The 21,424-nt window shown below is 41.2% G+C and overlaps 1 protein-coding gene across 1 annotated transcript in view; it reads right to left on the bottom strand.

Annotated features, from left to right (window-relative positions):
* csmd3b (CUB and Sushi multiple domains 3b) overlaps positions 1-21,424 on the bottom strand; it is a 325,003-nt gene that overhangs the window by 191,770 nt on the left and 111,809 nt on the right. Inside the window, exon 3 of the mRNA XM_041956121.1 lies at positions 20,612-20,724. Coding sequence (XP_041812055.1) covers positions 20,612-20,724 — 113 coding nt within the window. The remainder of the gene's footprint in view (positions 1-20,611; positions 20,725-21,424) is intronic.

The raw sequence follows: 21,424 nt of genomic DNA, 5'->3' as shown, positions 1-21,424 counted from the left end.
CCCCCCCCCCCCCCCCCCCGCCTCGTATTGTGATTGGCTGCCAGGGTGGCCTAGTGTTGCGACCTGTCGGCCTATTGATTTTGCTAGTCAGTGTGGTCCAGCTCAGTGTCAGGATGTTTGCTGTTCAGCGTCCTATCAGGCACACATTTACTCTCACCAACACACACACACACACACACACACACGCACACACACACACACACACACACACACACACACACACACACACACACACACACACTTGTTCTATCTATTTCTTCTGCTCCGCTTTCCCTTTTTTAAATCTTTCTTCCTCCTTTTCTCCATCTGTCTCTGCCCCTTAAGTCCCTTCTTTTTTATCTTTCATTCCCACATCCCCTGTTTTTTTAATCTCTCCCCTCTCTTCCCTCAATCTCTCTTCCTGTCACACTCCACCCACCCCCTCCCCTCCTGTTCCCCTGCTCCCTCCTCCTCAACTAAAAACTTTGATGACATGCCAGCTCCTTCCCTCTCCCTCCTGTTCCAACCATACCACTATATCACCCTTCTGTCTATCCCTTCATTCCTCCCTTCTTTCTCTCCCTAGTTTATTGTGAACATCACATAGTTTCATTACACTAGTTTATTCAGTAGCCAGCAGCGATACCACACTCCTTTTCATGGTTTATAGCTGCCTGCCCTCTCTTATTTATTCTCTCTTACCCTGACTTCCTCCTCCTCTCTATTCTCTCTCTCCATCCATCTATTTCGGACTCTCTTTCTCTTTCTCTGTCTCTCCCCAGTTTACCATAACTATGATTTCAGTCTCAGATGCTTCATTACAAGCTGCTGCTTTTATGGGCCATCTGTAGAACTATCTGCATTAGTCACACACACATACACACACTTATAGGGGCACACAGAGGCCTGCATGTAGAGCAGACGCCAGCATGCGGCTACTCTTTCTACCTCACACACACACACACGTACACACGCACACACACACAATCACACACACAATTTACCTGGCTTTTATTTCTCCCCAGATAAGCAATTACAGCAGAGTCCAGGTACAGGGAGCATGAGACGGAAGAACTGAGACGGGAGAAAAGAAGTGAGTGGGGGGTAAAAAGCGACGTGGAGAATGCTGCCATGCTTTCAGAGTTTTTAGTGAGACGGATGACACTGCAGACTGGAGGATTGGAGAGGGGGAGTGAAAGACAGCAAAGACGGAGAAAGGGAGACAGAGAAGGGAAGGAGAGGCAGAGCCAGAGAAGGATGATTCAATGGGTCTGGAGCTTTTACACCTCTGTCAGCAGTAACTTCTATAAAAGATGAACCAAGTTTTATGTCAGAACATAATAGATGCTGAAACGTGTGAAAATAAAGCACAGAAGAAGAAACACGTGCACGGATTTCCATTAACTACATCTGAAAAATGATTTTCAGAAACTCTTTTCAAGACATTTGCTCGTAAAAGAAGTAAGGTTTATAAGGAGCGTAACAGAACAGAACAGACGAATGAGTCCGGAGGTCTGTAACAAACAGATGTGTGTTCTGGGGCACTTAGAGTCATAAAAGGTTTCACTGGCTGTCAACTTCTGAGTCAGTTGCTTGTCATTTTGATTTATTCAACACTTTGACCAACTCTTTTTATGGACTTGTGAGGAACTTGTGTCATAAAACATTTTTAGTCCGTTAAGTTAATGAAAGTTTACAGCAGAAGTTGTCCATCATTTTTGTGTTCAGGTGGCCTCCTCCTGACAATGCCAGAAGCCACAAACACAGATTTACTTCCACAAGTCATCAGTCTGTTTAGAATATTATTGTTCAGCTCCCACAGTGTTCGTTCAACTTATATGACAATAATTCATATTTCTTCTCATGAACACTTGTTTGAACTATGTATGGAAATCTTTCTAAAACACAGAGAATTATTTACAGAACAGGTTCAGAATGGAGCTCTTGTTCATTTCTTCTCATCTTAGTATCACATATCACTGTGGATTGTTTGCTCTTTTGTCAAAGGGTTTATTCTGGAGAGGGGATCATACAGAAGTCAGACAAGCAGATATAGTAAAGTAAAAAACATCCTTCTGTTTCATTTCAGCTCTCATGATGCTGCCAAATATGCAGATATGTGAAATGTGAAGAAAATATTGTGGTTTTTCAGGCTGACATTCGCGCTCTGATACAAGATTGGCAGCTTCTTGTTCACTGTGATAGATTACCATTACCCGCTGAAGGAGAAGCCTCTTGAGTCGCTGGAGTTAAATGTCATTTGGAACTGAATGTGAAATGGCGAGAAAACTGATCTAAAAATATCTTTATTTTGGTAAGCTCACAAGGGGGGGGGGGGGTGGGGGGGGGGGGGGGGGGGGGGGGGGGGGGGGGGGGGGGGGGGGGGGGGGGGGGGGGGGGGCTAATTATGCTGCTGTCCTTTAACATCTTAAAGATGGCAGTAAGAGGGATTTTTAATGGCTCACCATTAACCTTTCAAACTGTTTGCTGGTTTAGTCCAATGCAGTTTCATATTTCTCACTGTGCAAATACAAAAACACCTGATTTGATTAGTTAATCAGTTATACAGTAGATAAATATAAACAACTGAGTCTTTTGTATCTACCATGCAGTAACAGCATTGCTCAGTATAAACATGCTTCAATCCATATTCAATGAATGAGTGAACCCAACACCCATTAACATAAGCTTTTCACCAAGTGTACATTATACAAACATTTTCATAACTTTAATTCTTTCTGAGAAAGTTCAGAAAAGTTCAGCTGAGGTTGTGTTAGACTTTTGGAAACACTGGAGTGTCATACTTGAAAAAAATTAAGACACTTTTAGGCCCATTTTGCTCAACTATAACACATCCATGTATTTATATTGACGATTTTCCCCTGTCAAACAATAGCCCCATTGTCAGGAAGTTGCTGCAGAGCTGTCAAGCAACTGTCATTCTTACTGAGATTTGAGGCAATTTCCTCAAATTCTAACTATGACAGCTCAACAATCACAAAAAGAATAATATTGAGTTATTTTACATGGCTTTTTAATATGAAAAGATTAATGCCAAGATGAGACATCCAGCATTTGAAAACTGTGACACCTTTCTTTACAAAAGCATTACCAGCATAAAATGTAAAACGCCACTGAAAAGCCCATTATTAGGGATCACGCTGTGCAAATGCTGAGCAAAAATACTGATGGGAAAGAACTGAGAGTGGAATGTTTCTATTCTACAATAAATGAGTGTGTTAAAGCACTTAATAAAAGTTTAAAGAGTTTGACTGAAATAGAAATGCAAAGTAAAGTGTGGCTCATAAGTGGTCACTAATTGATAAGAGGTCGTGTAGTTAAGGCAGCGCACACTTCCCCCTTCACTGTTCATACAATAATGCTAATGGTAAGAACAAGCATCCACAGGTCAATAAGAGGAACTGCAGGGGACGACACTCTATTCCAGACAAGCTCCTTTGACTCTTGAGCTTCCCTGTGGTGAAGCACAAGTAACATAACCAGTCATTTAACACTATTTTTTCACACGTGTTAAAATTAATAATAACGACAGCGTAGCTTACAGAAGCACAAACAGATCTGAACTCTGACGGTAGAGAAGAGACCATCTCTTACTTGATCTAAAAAAGATTCTTGAGGCCGTTCCCAGCCAAATGAATCCCTGATTTGATCTTTTTCTCCAAAAACATTGTCAGAGGAATGTTGTGTGACTAAAGTTCTAAACTTCTCAGTAATGGAAATACCTAATTTAGACACAAGTACCTAAAAACAGTACACCTCTGCAGATAATGGCTTTATTCCACCTCTGCACATTACAGCAGGCGAAGCGTTTAGGGTAGTTTATACTGAGCTCCATTTCTGCACCAATCATCCACTTGATTTGTGATTACATGACCACTCAACAGTGAACGTTCCAAAATGCTCCACCATAACTTTTGATAAAACTGACAACCTGATGATGTCGGCGCAATTAGTCTGCTTTAATCATGTTGCCAAAAAACACTGGTTGCCTAATTGGCTCCTAAAGGACTCAGACTGAGCCATTTTTGGTCATAATTTAAACAGGAAGTGTGGTAATAAAAGGCACAATGCAAGACTTTGAAAGTTTTTTTTTATGTTTTTGATGTAGATTTACTGTGTAAGGGAGATCATTTTCAACAATCAGCAAGCCCCCTGCACCAATCTTGTTGAAGCAGGAATACAGAAGGTAGTGTGTCCTGTCAAGTGTAGTCAAGGAATAAGTGAAAGCATGGTCAGGGTTGTGAACATGTGAGTGGTGCATGAAACTTTCATGCCAGAGAGTGCGGTCTGCACAATTCTAATTAATGTCGACTTTCTCTACATCACTTTGTATCACCAAACGAACCATTCTGGCTGCTGAACCTTACCTCAACCACTCCTAATATATTGTAGATAATATTATGGAAAAGACTGGCATTTAATATCACCATTTCGTTTAGTCTCTTCTGACCCTTCAGAGAGAAGGAAGGACTGAAACTAATAAACAACACACACGCACCTCCCCTCAACCACTTTTGATTGGTGGCTATTTGGCGATAGTGTAATTATGATTATGAAAATATTAATGGAGGGAAAAGGACTAAGTGGCACAAAAGGGGTGCGTGTGTGTGTATGTGTGTGTGTCAGATGGAGACAGTGAAAAGCGGGATAAAGAGAGAGCTCCCAGATAGAGTTGTTCAAAGCATAAGATCATGTGGCAGCTGTGGACATCAGTTAATACGCACACAACTGTGCTGCTAATGACTGTAGCTTCTATTGGAGATCAAACATTATGGACTCAGAACAGCAGACCACTGATGTCTCTCTGGGTTTAGTACATGCCACAACACACACACACGACTCTCGGCAGTCTCGAAGTATGCCTTGATGTTCTGTGTGAACAATAAAATCTGCACTGATTACAGTCTTGACACAGCTTCAGGCAGCCGGATGTCCACACCAGTGACCCTGTCTTCAGTGTAAACAGCATATAGGCAGGTCAGCATACCTAACACAGACCGTCCGAGGCAGAACTGACTTACTTATTTTAAATCATCACTGATGATCGTTGATTGATGCAAATGACTGCCGAAATAGCATGGAAATACCAATAAAATACTGACATTAATAGCAAAGCGTTAAATTAAATGTATTTGGATGTTACTTGCTAAACCTTGTGCGCCTTACTAGTGCTGGTAAGACTAAAATTGATCCCTTATTCTCAATCTGCTTTTGATGATACTTGGCTCAATGTCAAATATACATACCATGGGACAGTCCATGCAAAATGATTTCATCAACAGGACTAACAAGGTTACATTTTCACGTAAATGCAATGAGGTGAAAAGTCTTCCTCTGAAATGCAATGCAGGTAAGCATGAACTTTCATATGATAGAAATACACAATTAAAGAGAGTCAGGTGACGATGCAATTTTACGAGAGCGGGTGAAGGAAGTTAATAATTTTGGAGGAAGAAAATAACCCTGCCCAACACAATTACCTCATTTTGTGGATAGAATATCCATCTTAGAACGTTCATGGAAAAGATGTGCTGAGGCTTTTTACAGCCTTGCTATTTCCCTGTATGTAATTGAATGAGCAGATAATGACAGCAGTTGGACTGCTCACAAAGAAACACAGGGCTGTCGATTATAAGCCCTTTACATCCACTTCACCGGTGTGTATGTTCTCGTGCCCGCCTGTGCGTGCATGTCGCTGCACGTGTGCATACAAGGGAGATGCGTGTTTTGTGCGTGTTTGCGTCTCTGTGCCCGTGTGGGTGTAGCTCCTTGATGCGGTGATCAATGTTTCTCTGAGGCTTGGTTCAATAAACCATTAGATTTCCCCCTAAAGACATCCGACCAACAGAGCTTCATTAGACACACACACACACACACACACAAAGAAAAACAAAAACACCACTATGTGTTATCTGTTTGATCTGACCTGAAAGGGCTAACTCTGTATTTCTGGAGATCAAAACAAATCAGCTCCATCTGACATGATCAAACAAAATGGTACAAGATTCAGTGTTTGCAGGCTTGGCGAAAAACACACATCTTTTAATTGCACTGACTTACTGTAGACGACGGTCATTTTAAAGGAATTTGGGGGTTTTGGCAATTGTAAAGCTGTGAAACAAACCTGGCTGCATCATCTTCATGTCCAGTCCTATATTAATTTACTTCACAACAGTTTAACCAAGTGTGTGAGCATCACACTGAAAATTACACTTAAAGAGAGCTAATAGCAATTTTCTTAATGCACACAGTTCAAAGTCTCAAAAGCCAGTTTACCATTAAGTCCTGACATACCATTAGTCCTTAAATCAAGGGGCTGCACTGATTTAAGTCAGGGTCCTGATTTGCTTTCCTCTCTCTCTACCTGACCCTTCTCTTCTGTATCTCACACATCCATATCTCCCTCCTGCCTCCCTTCTACTCTTATCTCCTCCCACAACCACCCCTCTCCTCCCTATTAATTAACACTGTGTGAGTGTTCTTGTGTGTGTGTGTGTGCATGCGCTTGTTTGCGCACATCAGGCTTCAGTATTAATTAAAGGTGTGAATGCTAATTGGTCAGATCAATAACGGGTCGTTGGGCCTCAGGGGCCAACAGCCAATAGGAAATCGTTATGTGTCTGACATCACTGTCACTCTGCTAAAGCTGTGCCGCGCTGTGGCACATGCACACACGCAGACACACGCGCACCGACACGCACACACACAGATTTGTATTTACACTCCACTACTGTCATTTGGAAAGATAGGTTCACCTCAAAGGTTGTGAGAGAGTTTAGAAGCAGAGGAGGTTAGCAAGACACAACTGGTGCAACAGATAGAAACTTACTGTATGTTCCTAAAACTAAATCAATATCCATTAAGGGAAGCAGGAGACGGGGAGGGGGAGAGAGGGAGAGCGCAGAGGGTTTTCAAAAAGATGCCGGAGTTGTCATTGAACAGAACTAAGTAAATGAGCGTGTCCTCTCAGAAGGCCTTTTTGTGCTGATCGATACCAGAGCACTCTGTCTCTCCTCCACCACATACACATTCATTCTCCTCCTATTCCCTCCTTTGTCTTTCAATCTATCCTCTCTCTTTTGTGTGACGAGCAGCCATTGTCAGTATGATATTCAGTCAGTTAGATAACTATGAACAAAACTCTGCCCTTGACCCTCAGCTTGACTATTGCTAGAGAAGATGGTAGTCCAAAAGGGATTTGGTTTACTTGATGGGGACGTGTTGGTCTGTAGGTGGCAGGCGATCAGCTCAAACCCAAACACTGATATAATATCAATTGCTTTTGCATAAAACTGTGCTTAACAAATAAACTTGAACTTTAAAATCAATTGTTAATTGAACTAGCATCGGACCATGAATCTATGTCAAATTTCATGGCAACATTGGCAGCCGATCAATGTGATGGATAAACTGGCACAAATAAAGACAGATCGCTTCCAGGATGTCTCTGGCACTCGTTATCCAAGACAATGAGCCTTTGATCTTTCCATTAGTGCCAGCGTCACCAACAAAATGTTAACATGTACACATGACACAGTGTGCGCATATTCCCATAAAATATAATGATCACAATCATGCTCCCCCCTGAGGATGAACCATTTTCCATTTTGGACACGAGAAAAGCTTTAGTCTGAATTTGTTTCACTACAAATCTTTCACAGCACGTTCACCCTCCATTTTTTTTTTAATCTTAATGACCCAAAGGCCTCTCCTCCAAAGCTACCCTCGACTCTCATCCTCACACTTGACAGTTCACAGCTCTGCAACAGTTAATGCTGTTGATCGTTCCATCTGACAGTTAGCATTATGGGTGTAATGGACAGTGCTGTCTCTGGGGTTCACTCGCAGGGCTCTTTGTGTTGTCACTTTCCTATATCGCTAATACCTTCAGACAGACCTTTTGCTTGTCCTTAAACCATCTGACACCAAGTGAGCAGACGGCAGTGGAGGGCTATGCAAGGTTAATGCTGTTAAGTGGTGTATGAAACATTAACTGGTAACCCATGTACAGATTATTGCCTGTAGAGACAGTCATTGTCAATGTGTGTGTGTGTGTGTGTGTGTGCGTGTGTGTCTCCAGTGACTGACAACTTCAGCCATACTCTGGTGTATGCTGTGCATATTTAATAAAAGCGCACAGCCTGAGTTTGTTGTTGTGTGTGTGCGTGAGAGTCATCACTCCGTGCTGATAGCATCTGTGTGTGTGTGTTGCTTGGTTGCACAGACGAGGTGAGCTAGCTAGCTAGCTTTGTGTGTGTGTGTGTGTGTGTGTCCCAGAATGTGTGTGATATCTAATAGCTGTGGTTACTGTAGCGTGACTTATTAAATTTAACATCAAGAGACCCCCTGGAAAACTGACTGACAGATACTGGCACACATACAAATACACACACACACACACACACACACACACACACACACACACACACACACACACACACACACACACACAAATTTAAAGCTGCCAAGCTCACCTTAACTGTGAAACTAACCAAGCAACACAGACACAGCTGAGTAATCATCCTACATATAAAGGCCATGATTATATAGTGTCTGAAAACCAAACAGAATGTAAATTAAGCTGAAGAAATATTATATTTCCTCACTTTACTGTAGGCAAAATAAAGGTTACAGAACAAATAGGTAAATATCACATCAATAGACACGGAGCCACACACTACTGGCATGTTTTCTCTTTTATGCCACTCCCCATTATTGAGTGCAGGGAAAACCAGCACTTACATGAACCGGTTCTACCTTGCACACAAATGTTGGGATCCAAGAACCATATTCCTTTACTTTATGAGAAAAAACTGCTTTAGCTGTTTTAGTTATTGGTTTAAATGCCTGGCATAGGCCCTGATCCAAAAGCTGATCAATGGAAGGTTTCACATTGTCTTTCAAAATCTTGTTGAAGTGATATCAAAATATAAAGTATGATAGCAGCTTTTACGCTGAAGTACACTTCAAGACATGAGCAGCTGGCCTCTGTCCTGTTTCAGTTCTTTCAACTACTTTCAATCCCATCCCTTTTAATCTCTTCTTCGTCTTTCATCTCCCTCATCTCGTCCTCTGTTTCCAGTCTTTGTACCATTAGTGCGGCATAATATAACATCAACCACAATCAAACAAGTGTTCCCTCTGCAACATATTTCACTCACAGCCCATGATGGTATTGTGTTGGTGTGCGTGTTGTCTTTGTGTTCATGGGTATTTGGGGGTGCGCTGTCACTGGGGAATCAATTTGTACAAAAGTTGCTCTTTTCATCACAGGACAAAACTTCAATAATTGCAACTATCTGTTATGACAGGCACAGACATCACAAGGCGAAACTCCGGCTCCTATCTGCTGCAAAGTAAAGAAGCTATTTTAATGAGATTTACTTGCGTTTGTTCCACAGTGAGCTGAACGGGATCAAAATTTAGTCTTAAGATAATATTCTCACCCAGAGATTTAAATACATGGCTTGACAGTTGTGGTTTACTTATTTATACACTGATATCAAATCAAAAATGGTCTTTGCACAAAATGACCCTAATAGCAATAAAACTTGCAGAAAATGTACTAGTGTATTCTGCCACACGCTGAACTGGGTTATGTAACCTGACCATTTATTTTTGCATGACATTCTTTTGAACTACAAGACATTACATTGACAAGATGTCAAACATAAATTAAATTGGGCCGTGCCCTACCGCAAGTACTGCAAAGTGAGTGGGAACTGTTCCATTAGCAACACATGGCGACCCTGTCTTATTTATGACAACGTCAATAGTCTGGTTGTTTCACCTTATGTCAATGCGTTCATTGTGAAAAAACTTTTTAAAGCTGCAAACTGCCAACTGCATTAAATGCTCAGCCACCAATTTTAGAGGGTAAATCCCAAATTCAGCTGTTCTTGAACATAGAAGCACTTTTTCTGAGAGACGGTAGTTAAGACGCTAAAAGCAGCGGGAAAGTGAAATAAGAAAATTTGCTGATAGAAAACAAGAGCACAAGGGCTGGAGAACGCAGCACTGATAGTTATTTTAACAATGAATTAGATGATTAAATATTGAGAGGAAGACCCCACGGAAAGCCCTTAAATAATGAAATCTGCTGATGAGAGGTAGCTCCGGGAGGTTAGAGATCATTTTGCCCATGTTCCCGGTCACATTTTTTTTTGATGGCGTTACATTTGGTGAAAACCCTCTTTGATTGGCTGACAACGTTGAGGGATATGTATTGTCTCGGAGCTGCTGTCTGAGTCACAGCATCAGAAACCGCCATGTCAGCATGACCCTGCTCATTTTCTAGTTATGCTAATCAGGTGATATTCCTTCCTGCTTGGCAGGAGGAGCTGATTGGATGGGCCGAGGTGGTGACCCTGAAGGGAGGCCGTTTGATTGGTTGGCTGATATAAAGCTAAATAATGGACTGACATTGGCCAGGAGGCCGTATTATTATCAACACACACTCACATAGACACTAACACACACACACTACTGCAGAACATAAGCACACTTCCACACACACTGACATTAACTATGTACCTGGATAGCCTATATTTTTGTCAGGTGGCCAGTGGTTGTCTGACAGATCTGAATATCAGATCAATATATCATCTGATGTAATTTCTATCCTGTCCCGGTACAGAGGGGATTGGTTGGTATTTGCCGTAATTCCATCATAAAAGTATTTAATATCATTCAGATATGAGGTCAGTATATCATTCGCTGAACTTCTTTTAGTGTCAAACTCTAATCTTGCCAATCTAGTCACTGAAAGACTTTACTTCACACTTTACTTTGATGATATTAGCCAGGTATCAGACTGATGACTATTTTTTGGACAATCTTTGATGTTAGACACCTCTTCTTTCCAGGCACTAAAACATTTGGCAGCTTCTTAATATAAATCTATCATCGAAGGAGTTCGTTTTATCCAGGTATCGCTTTAATTTGTCATTTGCTGGACTTTGGTAATGTGAGGCGCCTCTGGTATCCTGCCCAGCCAGATACGAAGATGTCTGGCAGCCATTTACTGTAATTACATTATCCGGACATCAAACTGATACATCGTGTGGACACTCACTGAGGGCCTCAGACGGAGAGATTTGGCATCTTTTCTCTAAAATTCTATACAATGATCCAGATAACGAGCTACGGTCACTTGTTTTTGACAAGTACCCTTGAGGAGGCCCACTTCTTCCTGCTTCACACTGAAAACGCCACTCATTGTTTGTTGCTGAACATATTAAAGGCTTGCTGTAATTAGTGACTTTAGTTACTTTAGTGTCACTCACCTATACTGCCTATCCACACAAGGAAAGGTCAGGCAGCCCTGGAGAATGCGGTCTGTTATTCACAAAATTATTCAGACTACGATAATGGTAAATGCATGTATTTGATGTCACACTATAAAGTAAAATAATCAAATGAGTTCAATGACATATGACAGGGTCCCTTCAACAGGCTTGTGGCTCACTTCAGTCTCCAGTGGGTTCAGGGGGTTGTACATGACAGCATGACTGCACATAATAGCATTGTCAGAAAACCCAAATCACTGATTTATACGTATCTGAGGCACAGGTGACTGACATTTGTATAATTCATGACGCATAAAAAAGAATAAAAAAAAAAACAGTCATATTTTTCTTCAAAATTCTGTTTCACACAATCTGCTCTCCACATCTGCTGTCACTGTGTGTGTGTGTGTGTGTGTGTTTGTGTGTGTGTGTGTGATTGTTTTGATTGATGCCCCTGTGTTGAAGCTGACCTTGCAGCAGTTGGAACAGTGAGGAGCTGCATTCTCACTGTAGACAATGAACACACACCCACACATGCGCATGCACACACACACACACACATGCGCATGCACACACACACACACACACACACACACACACACACACACACACACACACACAAACACAGCGTTAAAACAGCATTGATTTCTCCTGTTCAACAAAGAAAGCATTGAGCGCATTACATTATTACAGGGAACTCCTCTTCTCTTCTTCTTCCTCTCCTAGTCCTTAGTCTCTTATGTTCTCACAGTACAGATTTGCTTTTCTCATTTTTTTCTTCTTTGCTTCCCTTCTTTCTTCTAATTTCTCCTTTTCTCTTCCACACTGCTTTCCATTACTCCATATAAACAGTGTGCTCCTCTTCCATCTTACTCCATTCCCCCTGTAAAATCTTATACATACTTCACACTCGCCTGCTATATACACATGGGAATATACAGCATGTACACATGCATATACAGTCTGTACAGACACAGGCACGCACACACATTCACACACACTTTTCTTCTTTGACAGAACTGACAAACTCCTTCCTATTCATATTTATAAACTTAGCCATAGTTGTATAAATGTATAGCCACACACACACACACACACACACACACAAGTATTGTGCCACATATGTGTATTGAGCCTTGTTCAATCTGTGGGCAGAGGGGAAAAAATACAGACACAGAGGAAGAGGGAGAATGACAAAGAATAGCAGGTAGTTGTGAAGCACAACAGCAAGTGCTGTAATTCTTTCTCCTGTCAATACGTCGTGTGGTCTCTTCATCTGCATCACAGTGCAAAAATGGAGTCAACAAATGTATGAAAAAATCAGACAATCCAACACAAACCTAAAAATAAAAAAATCGTGTTCAAGTGTCTGCTCTTTGCTCTTGATACTGTCTGGGAGTAAACATAAAAAATATATGGCCTCACTGGTGATGTTAAAATAAAGCCCCTTAAACCTAAAGAGTATCAATATTCAACCAAAAGGCCACCTTCAACCAACCTTCGCTATTAGAGTCACCTTCTCTTTCCCATGTTGCCATCAATTCACCTGGATTCAATTGCTGAATTCTGCTGAATGGCAGAAAGTGAGAGAGCAGACAGACAGACAGATGGAGGGATGATAGATGGAGGAGTGGATATTGTCAGTCCCCTCAAGTCTCTTTGATAAAGATCAGAGGAGCCACAGCCAGAGCCTCAATCACATACGCATGCACGCGTGGACGCACAAACACTGTTCACACTGTGCAATATACACCACTGACGCATGCCCTCGGACACACACACACACACACACACACACACACACACACACACACACAGACACACACACTTGACTTTTACACTCAGATCATGTTCAAGTCGACGAGACCAGAGTCAAAATCAATCAATCAAGTGCTGATAAGGGATCAGAAACTCAGAGAAACAAATGGCGGAATGCCCTTTCAATGGCTGCCTCTAAATATGGATCCAAACGCTTTTCTGACTGAGATTCAGCCCCACGAGGCACCAACGCTCGGTTTTCACCGGAACTTCGCCCGTCAGCTGCACAATCATTCAGATTTCACATTTCATAAAGTGTTTTCCTCAGAGGAGCCGGCTGCAGTGGCCATGCATACAGCACACTGATCAGACTCATCAGTGTGAGAACTGAATGCTGTTGGCTTGTGTTTACTGGCAAATAGTTAGCCTGAAAATATAATTGATGCAGGAGATGAAAAATTTAGGAAAGCTTTCTCAGTGTTTATGTTGACTGAATTCTGATGTGGAAAGCAATTAAACCCTGTTCTAACTATAAAAGGTCACACTTCCTTGATGCTTCTGCATCAAGCTTGTTTTAATTTTGTCAACAAATGGCCAGGGTGGCTACTGACCACATGTTTTATGGAGCCTGAGGGGTGGATGACCTCAAAAGGAAATGGCCTCTTCTTTTGGCTTACTTGACGAACTTGTCCTCCTTATCTTCTCGGCTACAGTCAAACAGTTTAGAAGCGCCCTGTTGGCTGAACACAACAATAAATGTAGAGTAAATCAAAACCTTAAACTGACAATATAACACATTATTTGATGCTGTTGGTTTAAACATAAAGTGGACCTTTTATTTATAGCCATGGCTGTATTTAAATAAAACGTTTCAAAGACACAAACCGTACCATCAATTGCTAAAAATGATGCACCCAGTGCTTATAGATATTTTATTAGTACGGTGAGCCAGGAGTAAAGTGAACATTTCTACTAGCGCCCTCTTAGAAAATCTAAATCCTTTATGTATACAAAGAGTGACCAGAAGGTCACTGGATTGGCTGTAAACCTCTGTGAGTCAGTAACCCCGTCCATGATATTATGTGGAACTGATGGATAAATGCCCAGATGGAGAATGGTCCATCGATGTCACTGACATCTGGCCAGTGAGAGCTCCCAAAGTGTTTAACCTGCTGCCACCAACCTCTGTTTGCAAGCAAAAGTTCCATTTCAAACCTCAAAACAGATGAAGGGGAAGAAGTGGGCAGATTGAAAGAAGGTCATCCCTCCTCTTACTTCATTTAGACCAGGACAGCTTTCTCCATCCGCCTCAGTAAGAATTTATATCTGTAGTTCCTTCAGAATTCAGTTACTACAGCTGAACAGCCTTCAAAAGGAATTCAAAGCATTACTTAAAATAAAATTACTTTCATAGGATTTAATGTACTGTGTCTGACTTTGATTTATATTTGATAGACTATGTGCAAACCTGTTGTTTCTGCTTTTGCTTACGACAAAAAAAAAAAAACTTCTGAGTGTGTTTTGCACCTTCAACCATTTTTTTAATTGAATTTGTTTTCTTTTTATCTCCCTCTTCTATATTTCATTAGTCTTTGTTTATGCCTTGTCTCGAGGCACGATGTAAACTCTCGCTGGTACCGTACGTGTAAATGAAGGTAAAATAAGTGGATTACTGTGATATCATAAAGTGGAGAAAAACAAGCAGTGGAGATATTTTAAGTGCAGAGGAGAGGAGGAAAAACAGCAGAAGTGAAGAGAGGCTGGGGATGAGGGGAGTGAAGTTAAATCTCTGCTGACTTGTTAGTCACATGGCAGCATGTTCTAGGATGAAGAACATGTTCTCTGGCCCATGTTCTGAAGAAAATGATTACATCTGGGAGCTGTGTGTCTGCGTGTGTATGGTATGCATGTCCATGTCTGTATGTGTTTCCATGCATGCCCGTGTCTCTGAACACATGGACGTGTCTAAATATATATTGCATGAATGTGGGTAATGTACATCTATATTTGAGAGTAATACAGTTTGATGTTATTATATATTATGTGTCTCTGCATGCAGCACAAACAAGTGTTGTAGTTTCTACATACTTCAAAGTGGGTGCCTCTCCTAAATTTCATTAAGATCAGATATATAGCTCTGATGCCTGTTGGATGTCTATAACAAGCTTCATCTGCAATACACTACATGCTCCAACTTTCTCCAATTACATGCAAACACCTAATAGCCTAAAATCAACAATCATCAATATTGTATGCAATAAACTTGTGTCATACAGTTCTTGTACACATTTCAGGCAAAACAGTAAATGCACTTTTATTTGATGTCTTCATTAAAGCAAATTGGCGATTTTGTTTCTATCCGCCTTCTTGCTATGATTTGTTTAACAGCCCATTCAGTTTTCCTTATTCGCTGAACATAATAAACACAACTCAATAAAGATCAAATCTATTTGTATAAAAATGAGAATGAAAGAAGATGAATGAGGAAGAACAAAGAGAAGGTGGAGCAGAAGGCGACGAGGCGTAACAGGAGACGAAAAGAATAATTCTTCAGCAATGATCATGCTGAGAAAGGACAGTGTGTGTGTGTGTGTGTGTGTGTGTGTCTAAGTGCTGTGATAATCTGTGATTCCGTCTCATCAGCACAATATCAAACTGCCTTCAACATCATGCTAAATTATACATCACTGTCTTTCTCTGTTTCACACACACATGCACATATACACACTGTATGGTATGTGCCGGTGCATGAATTAGTTATGACCTGACAGTCTTCAGAGGAAGGGGAAGAACTGTTCAAGGAGTCCAACAATCACATCAAAGTGCTTCCCACTGAGCAGACGAGCTAAAGAACGACAAAGCCTCACTACTGCACCTTGTCCTGCCAACTGGAAAATTCCCTCCTATAGAGGGATCAATGAATTAACCTTCTGTTTCATAGTGTGAATATAACGCATACCACTGGACCACTGTTTTTGTCTTTGATCCTACACTACACTGTGTTAATCCATCTATCTATGCGTTCATCCTTTTTCCAATGCATATCCAGATCCATGGTGTAGTGGGACATGAAAGCCTTCCAGCACCTTCTAGGTCTGCCCCAGGTCACCTCCTAGTTTGATGTACCTGGATTAACTCCACTGCAAGATGTGCCTGAGGAGGCGAGGAATGGCCATGATCTTATTCTTTCAGTCTCATGGAGCTCGCGACCGAAGGTGAGGGCTGGAGCGTGCATATGTCGGTTTATCCAGAGTTTCATCTCATCTTCCTCTACGCAGCAGTCTGGTAAAAACACCTGCAACACTTCTGATGCGTCACTAATCCACTTATTGTTCTCATGCTCCACTTTACTCCATCTGGTGCAGGACAAATCTTTGTGTCAAAATAAGTAGAAATTAAATTAGTTGTGATAAATTCATGCTTGTTAGATTAAAATGTTTGCATGCTAAAATTACAGAATCAAAGCTGGCATCACACATGGAGGGAGTAGTCTAACTCTTACACCCTATTACACCAATCCATCTGTGTCTGGATGCATTACCTTGATAATAACATCTAATCATGGGTCTTTTTACATTCTTTTTTAACCTACAAACTAACATTTAAGTTAGATACAACCTAATGATGAGAGAGTTGGCTCAGTTGAATACTTACTCGCCTAAACTTATCAGTCAACAGATCAGTTGTGTATGTGTGTGTGTGTGACAGAGAAACAGAGACACACATACAAAGAGAGACAGAGAGAGAGAAAGACCTTTGACTTAACCATTGATTTCTTATTTGTAGAAAATAAGAGTTGTGCATGTAAACAACACTGCAGGGCGGTCAACAAATATTCTAAATCCGAGTTTTTCTCTGATGTCTGCCCTCTCTCTCACTACTCCTAGTGAATTAAAGAGTTTATTTCGACCAAACCACATTTGGTATTGATTGTTGGAAGGACGACCAAGAAGGTTTTGATGAGTTTTATTTAGTTCTTGTTGGGTTTGAAAGAATGAGCAACAATATGAGCCAATATGGATACTCTGCGCACAACGTGACTTTCATTGATTGAAAATGAAATGTAGGTCAAGCTGAAATGGGTGAATAATTCAACAGCATGATATAGGACATATGTATTGGTGACTGTTTGAGATATGTATATTTTAAAAGACACAGTAGACATTGGAATGGTTTAAACCAATGGGTTTTTTTTAGAAGGAATAATTTAACATAATTTTTGTTCACTTTTGACAGCCCTACAACACTTCTACCATGATGAGCAGGAATTTTCACTCACTTCTTTTCTAAAAATGTATTGTTGACAATGTTAAGGCGATACCTGTGAAAATCTAAATTCTGAACCAGCTCCAGTAACAGATTAGGCAGAAGGATTACATGGACTAAGGCTGACTTGCCAAAAATTGTCCAAACCAGGGTGGATCATTCCTTTTCAGAAAATCTCCTCCTGGCTGTATAAATGAACAGACTAGCTGCGTGTTGTGGACAGTATGAGATGCTGAATATAGAAAGACAAACAGATCATCAGCATAATGTTGCATTTTAGCACATGCCAAGTGTGGTCCGCCTCTCTGCTTCACCAGCTCCCCCTCTCCTCTCACACATACACAGACGAAGTTAAACAGCTGAATGTAGCAGCATCATGGGCTCTTCAGATAAGTCCCCTGGATGCTCTCACTGAGAGCAGACTCTTTCCATGTCACACACACACACACACACACACCCAGACACACATGCACAATCACGCAGAATGAGCCAAGCCAAGTTGCAAGTAGAAACTTGTGCCAGTGAATAAAACTGGGACAACTGCTTGGCCATAGAAGTAGCACAAACACACACAGACGTGCACACACACAGAAATTCAGGCACAGCATGTGTACAGACTTAAACCAAGGCACTTTGCAATCAGTGATATTGTCATTATGCGGCACACCAGACACACATATCAACTAGACGAACACCCACCAACCATCCAACCTACATACAGACGAGCACAAAGGCCCACAGAGCCATGCAGGGGGACACACAGAGAGACGTTTAAACAGTGTATCATTACCAACAGCAACCAGCTGTGACCAACACTGTGTGTGTGTGTGTGTGTGTGCGTGTGTGCATGTAAACAAGCTGTCATCTGGAAGTTAGTGAACAGAAGTTTAGAAACATGCATTCCATTTATGTCAAACATTACGCCAGCTACAGTTCTTTTCAACGGGCCTTTTTGACAGCAGATATTTGGACTTGTCATGTCAGGAAAAGCACAGCTAAGGCTAATCACATTAAGGATGGCTCTGTTCTATTCAAGGTTTCCATTAAGCCAATACGAGGACCCTGAAACTGAAGCAACTAAACTGAATTTAGCCATCATTCATTTCATGATTTTGTCACATGTCTAAATAGCTTTTTTGAAAAAAGGCAGATGTCACCTGACCACCTCTTGTAATAAATAATCATTATCACCTCCTGCAGCATAGACCATCTTTCAAAACATCCTCAGAACCACAAAGAAAACATGGAATAGCAACCTATGAGATGAATATCTGAACACAAAACTGACTTGGTTGCTAGTTAACTTATCTATTAAACTGAATAGCAATGCAGGGCTCATTTGTTCAATACATGCTAATATTTAGATTCTCTGCTGCTGCAGGAATTTCCATTGAATATTCTGCAGCTTTACATCTATCACTAATTCTACCATCTGAGGATCTAATCAGCGACACTAACTCTTGTCGTGTTTAGTTGAGGCACGACAGCCTGAATACAAGACGGCACTTCTTTAGAGGGAACATTCCCACTGATAATATATGGGCTTCAATGGCTGACTCTAATTTAGAACGCAGCTTTAATTATGTGTGTGTTTTATTAAAATGTTTAATTTCTCGAAAGACCCATCAGGAGAGTTACCTTCTTACATTCAGTAATAAGCCTGAATCCACATTCAGTATTGATATCCAGGCAGCACACAGAAATACTAAATAAATACTACCTGACCGTGACTACATCTCATACACCATCTGCACACCTCTGCAACTTTAATTGCAACAGAGAGTTCTGACGTGTAATGATAAGTATATGACCGGAATGCTGGAATCAAACCTACAGTATGCGTAATGACTGCATTTTGTATAACCTAATGTTTAATGTGCGTTATCTACTGCGGTCGTATTTGTATCTGAGTCATGTGGGTCGTTGACAGCTCAAAGATCTGTTCAGGGAGCAGCAAGGAACTGCATAACTGTGTATTTATTTGTTTTGTTGGTTTGTTCGGTGTCGTGTGCGTGTGCGTGTGCGCCTCCGGTAGACAGTTTCATCCTCTTCTGTTTTATGCTCCGTGACTAACTGCCTCGTTGAGGACATCAAAGTTTTCCTAATCTAAATCTAATCTGAAATCTTTAATGCACACAGGACATGGTGCTGATACATAGTGAGTTCTAATTTTAACCATCACTTCAACCATTCATATCACTTCTTTCATCTGTGAAAATGGTACCATGGTATTTACTCAGGCCCTCAAGCAAGAGGGCGAAAGGGGACACTTTGCTACCCCTGGAATGGGACAAGTTCCCTCGGGAGGAAACCGACCACATTTTTTCTTTGTAACAATGTTCAAACTCATCAGTAAAAAAGGAATTTAACAAGGTTGACGCACATAAAATAATTTTTTTAATGCCCTCAATGTTTCAGTGTTTGAAATGTTGATGGAAATGTTTATGTGTAAGAGAAAATGTGTCCATTTTAACTGAAGTTAATAACATGTGGCTTTAGTAAGGGAAGTCTTTTAGTGTCCAATCATGAGGCTTGAGGGTCAAAATGGATCCATTTGCAGGATCTGGTAAACTGGTGTTGTGACCACAGAATGTCTGAAATATAGAGCCTTCAATATACTGTCGTTTTGTGTCATGCTCTGCCCATGTCTCCTGATTTGGGATTTGGTTAGTTTGACAGCCTCCCATGCAGAAAAGGAATGAACTTGTCCCCAATTCGGGAGTCCTTTCCCCTGCTGAGTGGAAAGGAGTAAAAAAAACAATGTAGATTGAGTTCAGAACATGGCAGTTCTCCTTAAAAACTTGCAATAGAGGAAGTGAGCAGAGGAAGAGGAGAGATATCATTCACCAACATAAAAAAGGGGGTAACACTTATGCAGCTTTTATAAGCAGTCTACAAACATTTAATAACTTCTTAATAACCCACTCATATGTATGTATTTGTAAGCAGATATGCATGCTTATTAATATATTTGTCAGCAACCATAAGTCCAACGAGATGTTGATGTTGCTTTCTCCAAGTTTAGTGCATCAAGCAAATATCAGCAGGGGTTGCTTCAAGTAATCGACACATTGCAGCTGCTCAATTACTTGCATTCAAAAACAAGACGTCTGCCAAGGTTAGTTTTTGCCTTCTGAATGCCACTCGCACCCACAGTCCAACATGAGCTATGGGATTTTCATCCGGTCAGAGTGGTTGTTATTCACGTCGTTCATTTTTTCTGCACTATCGGGGCCAAGATTGATGAACAGCCTATGCATTCTCAGATACTAACACAAACGCACAAGACGCTCTCTGACCTTCGTAGTTGAGTTTGAAGCCGTGTGCAGAGACAGCGAAGTCGCTGGTCAACCGCAAAGAGAAGACGTTTCCTGTGCTGGTGACAGGGGGAGGAACCTGGAAGCCTGTTAGCCTGTAGAAACACAGAGAAGAACGTGTTGACATTATCAGCAAATCACCAGACACAGTAAGCATTCGGGAAAAACAATACACCCCTTTTTGTCGACCACACAAAAGGCTTTACAGCTTGTTAACCTATAGGAACAAAGAGTTTGGCATATTGATGTGTTCAGACACATTCATCAACTGAACACAAAGAGAAGTGCATATTGTCTAGATCAGTTTAGTACAAAAAAGTGCATATTTGCTCTTCAAGAAACGCCTCAAACTACACCTGCTGTCTGCCACGTGAGACCCTCATTATGGCTTCAAATGATTTCTATTACTTTTTTATGCACTCCTTGATTACGCTCCTATCCCCGATGTCTGCTCTTACCAGCCTGGCACGGAGCCTCTGGGGCAGAACACAAACAACTCACCATCATATGAAAATCTAAAGAAAGGTGCACTAAAAGCCACTGCTCAATTGGGGCTTTTAAATAAATCAGGTCACAAGATCAAAGTGTACCAACAAAATAAGTGAGCCCTGGTCAGCTGAAGAGTAATACCAAGATGGGCTTGTGTCGAGACAGGTGAACAATACGACAGGAGTCGAGTGGAGAGGCGAGGCTAGGCTGCCTTTAATCTGCACTCCACATGTTGGACTGTGTCCTCCAAAATTGAGCTTGCACACAGCTGGCCAGGTGTGCCTTCAGCTTTTAGATTCTTTGAAT

This window comes from Chelmon rostratus, chromosome 16 (assembly GCF_017976325.1).
Source record: "Chelmon rostratus isolate fCheRos1 chromosome 16, fCheRos1.pri, whole genome shotgun sequence".
In the NCBI taxonomy this organism is placed as follows: domain Eukaryota; kingdom Metazoa; phylum Chordata; class Actinopteri; order Chaetodontiformes; family Chaetodontidae; genus Chelmon; species Chelmon rostratus.
Note: the sequence above shows the minus strand (reverse complement) of the source record. Positions and strands in the feature narration are given on the sequence as shown.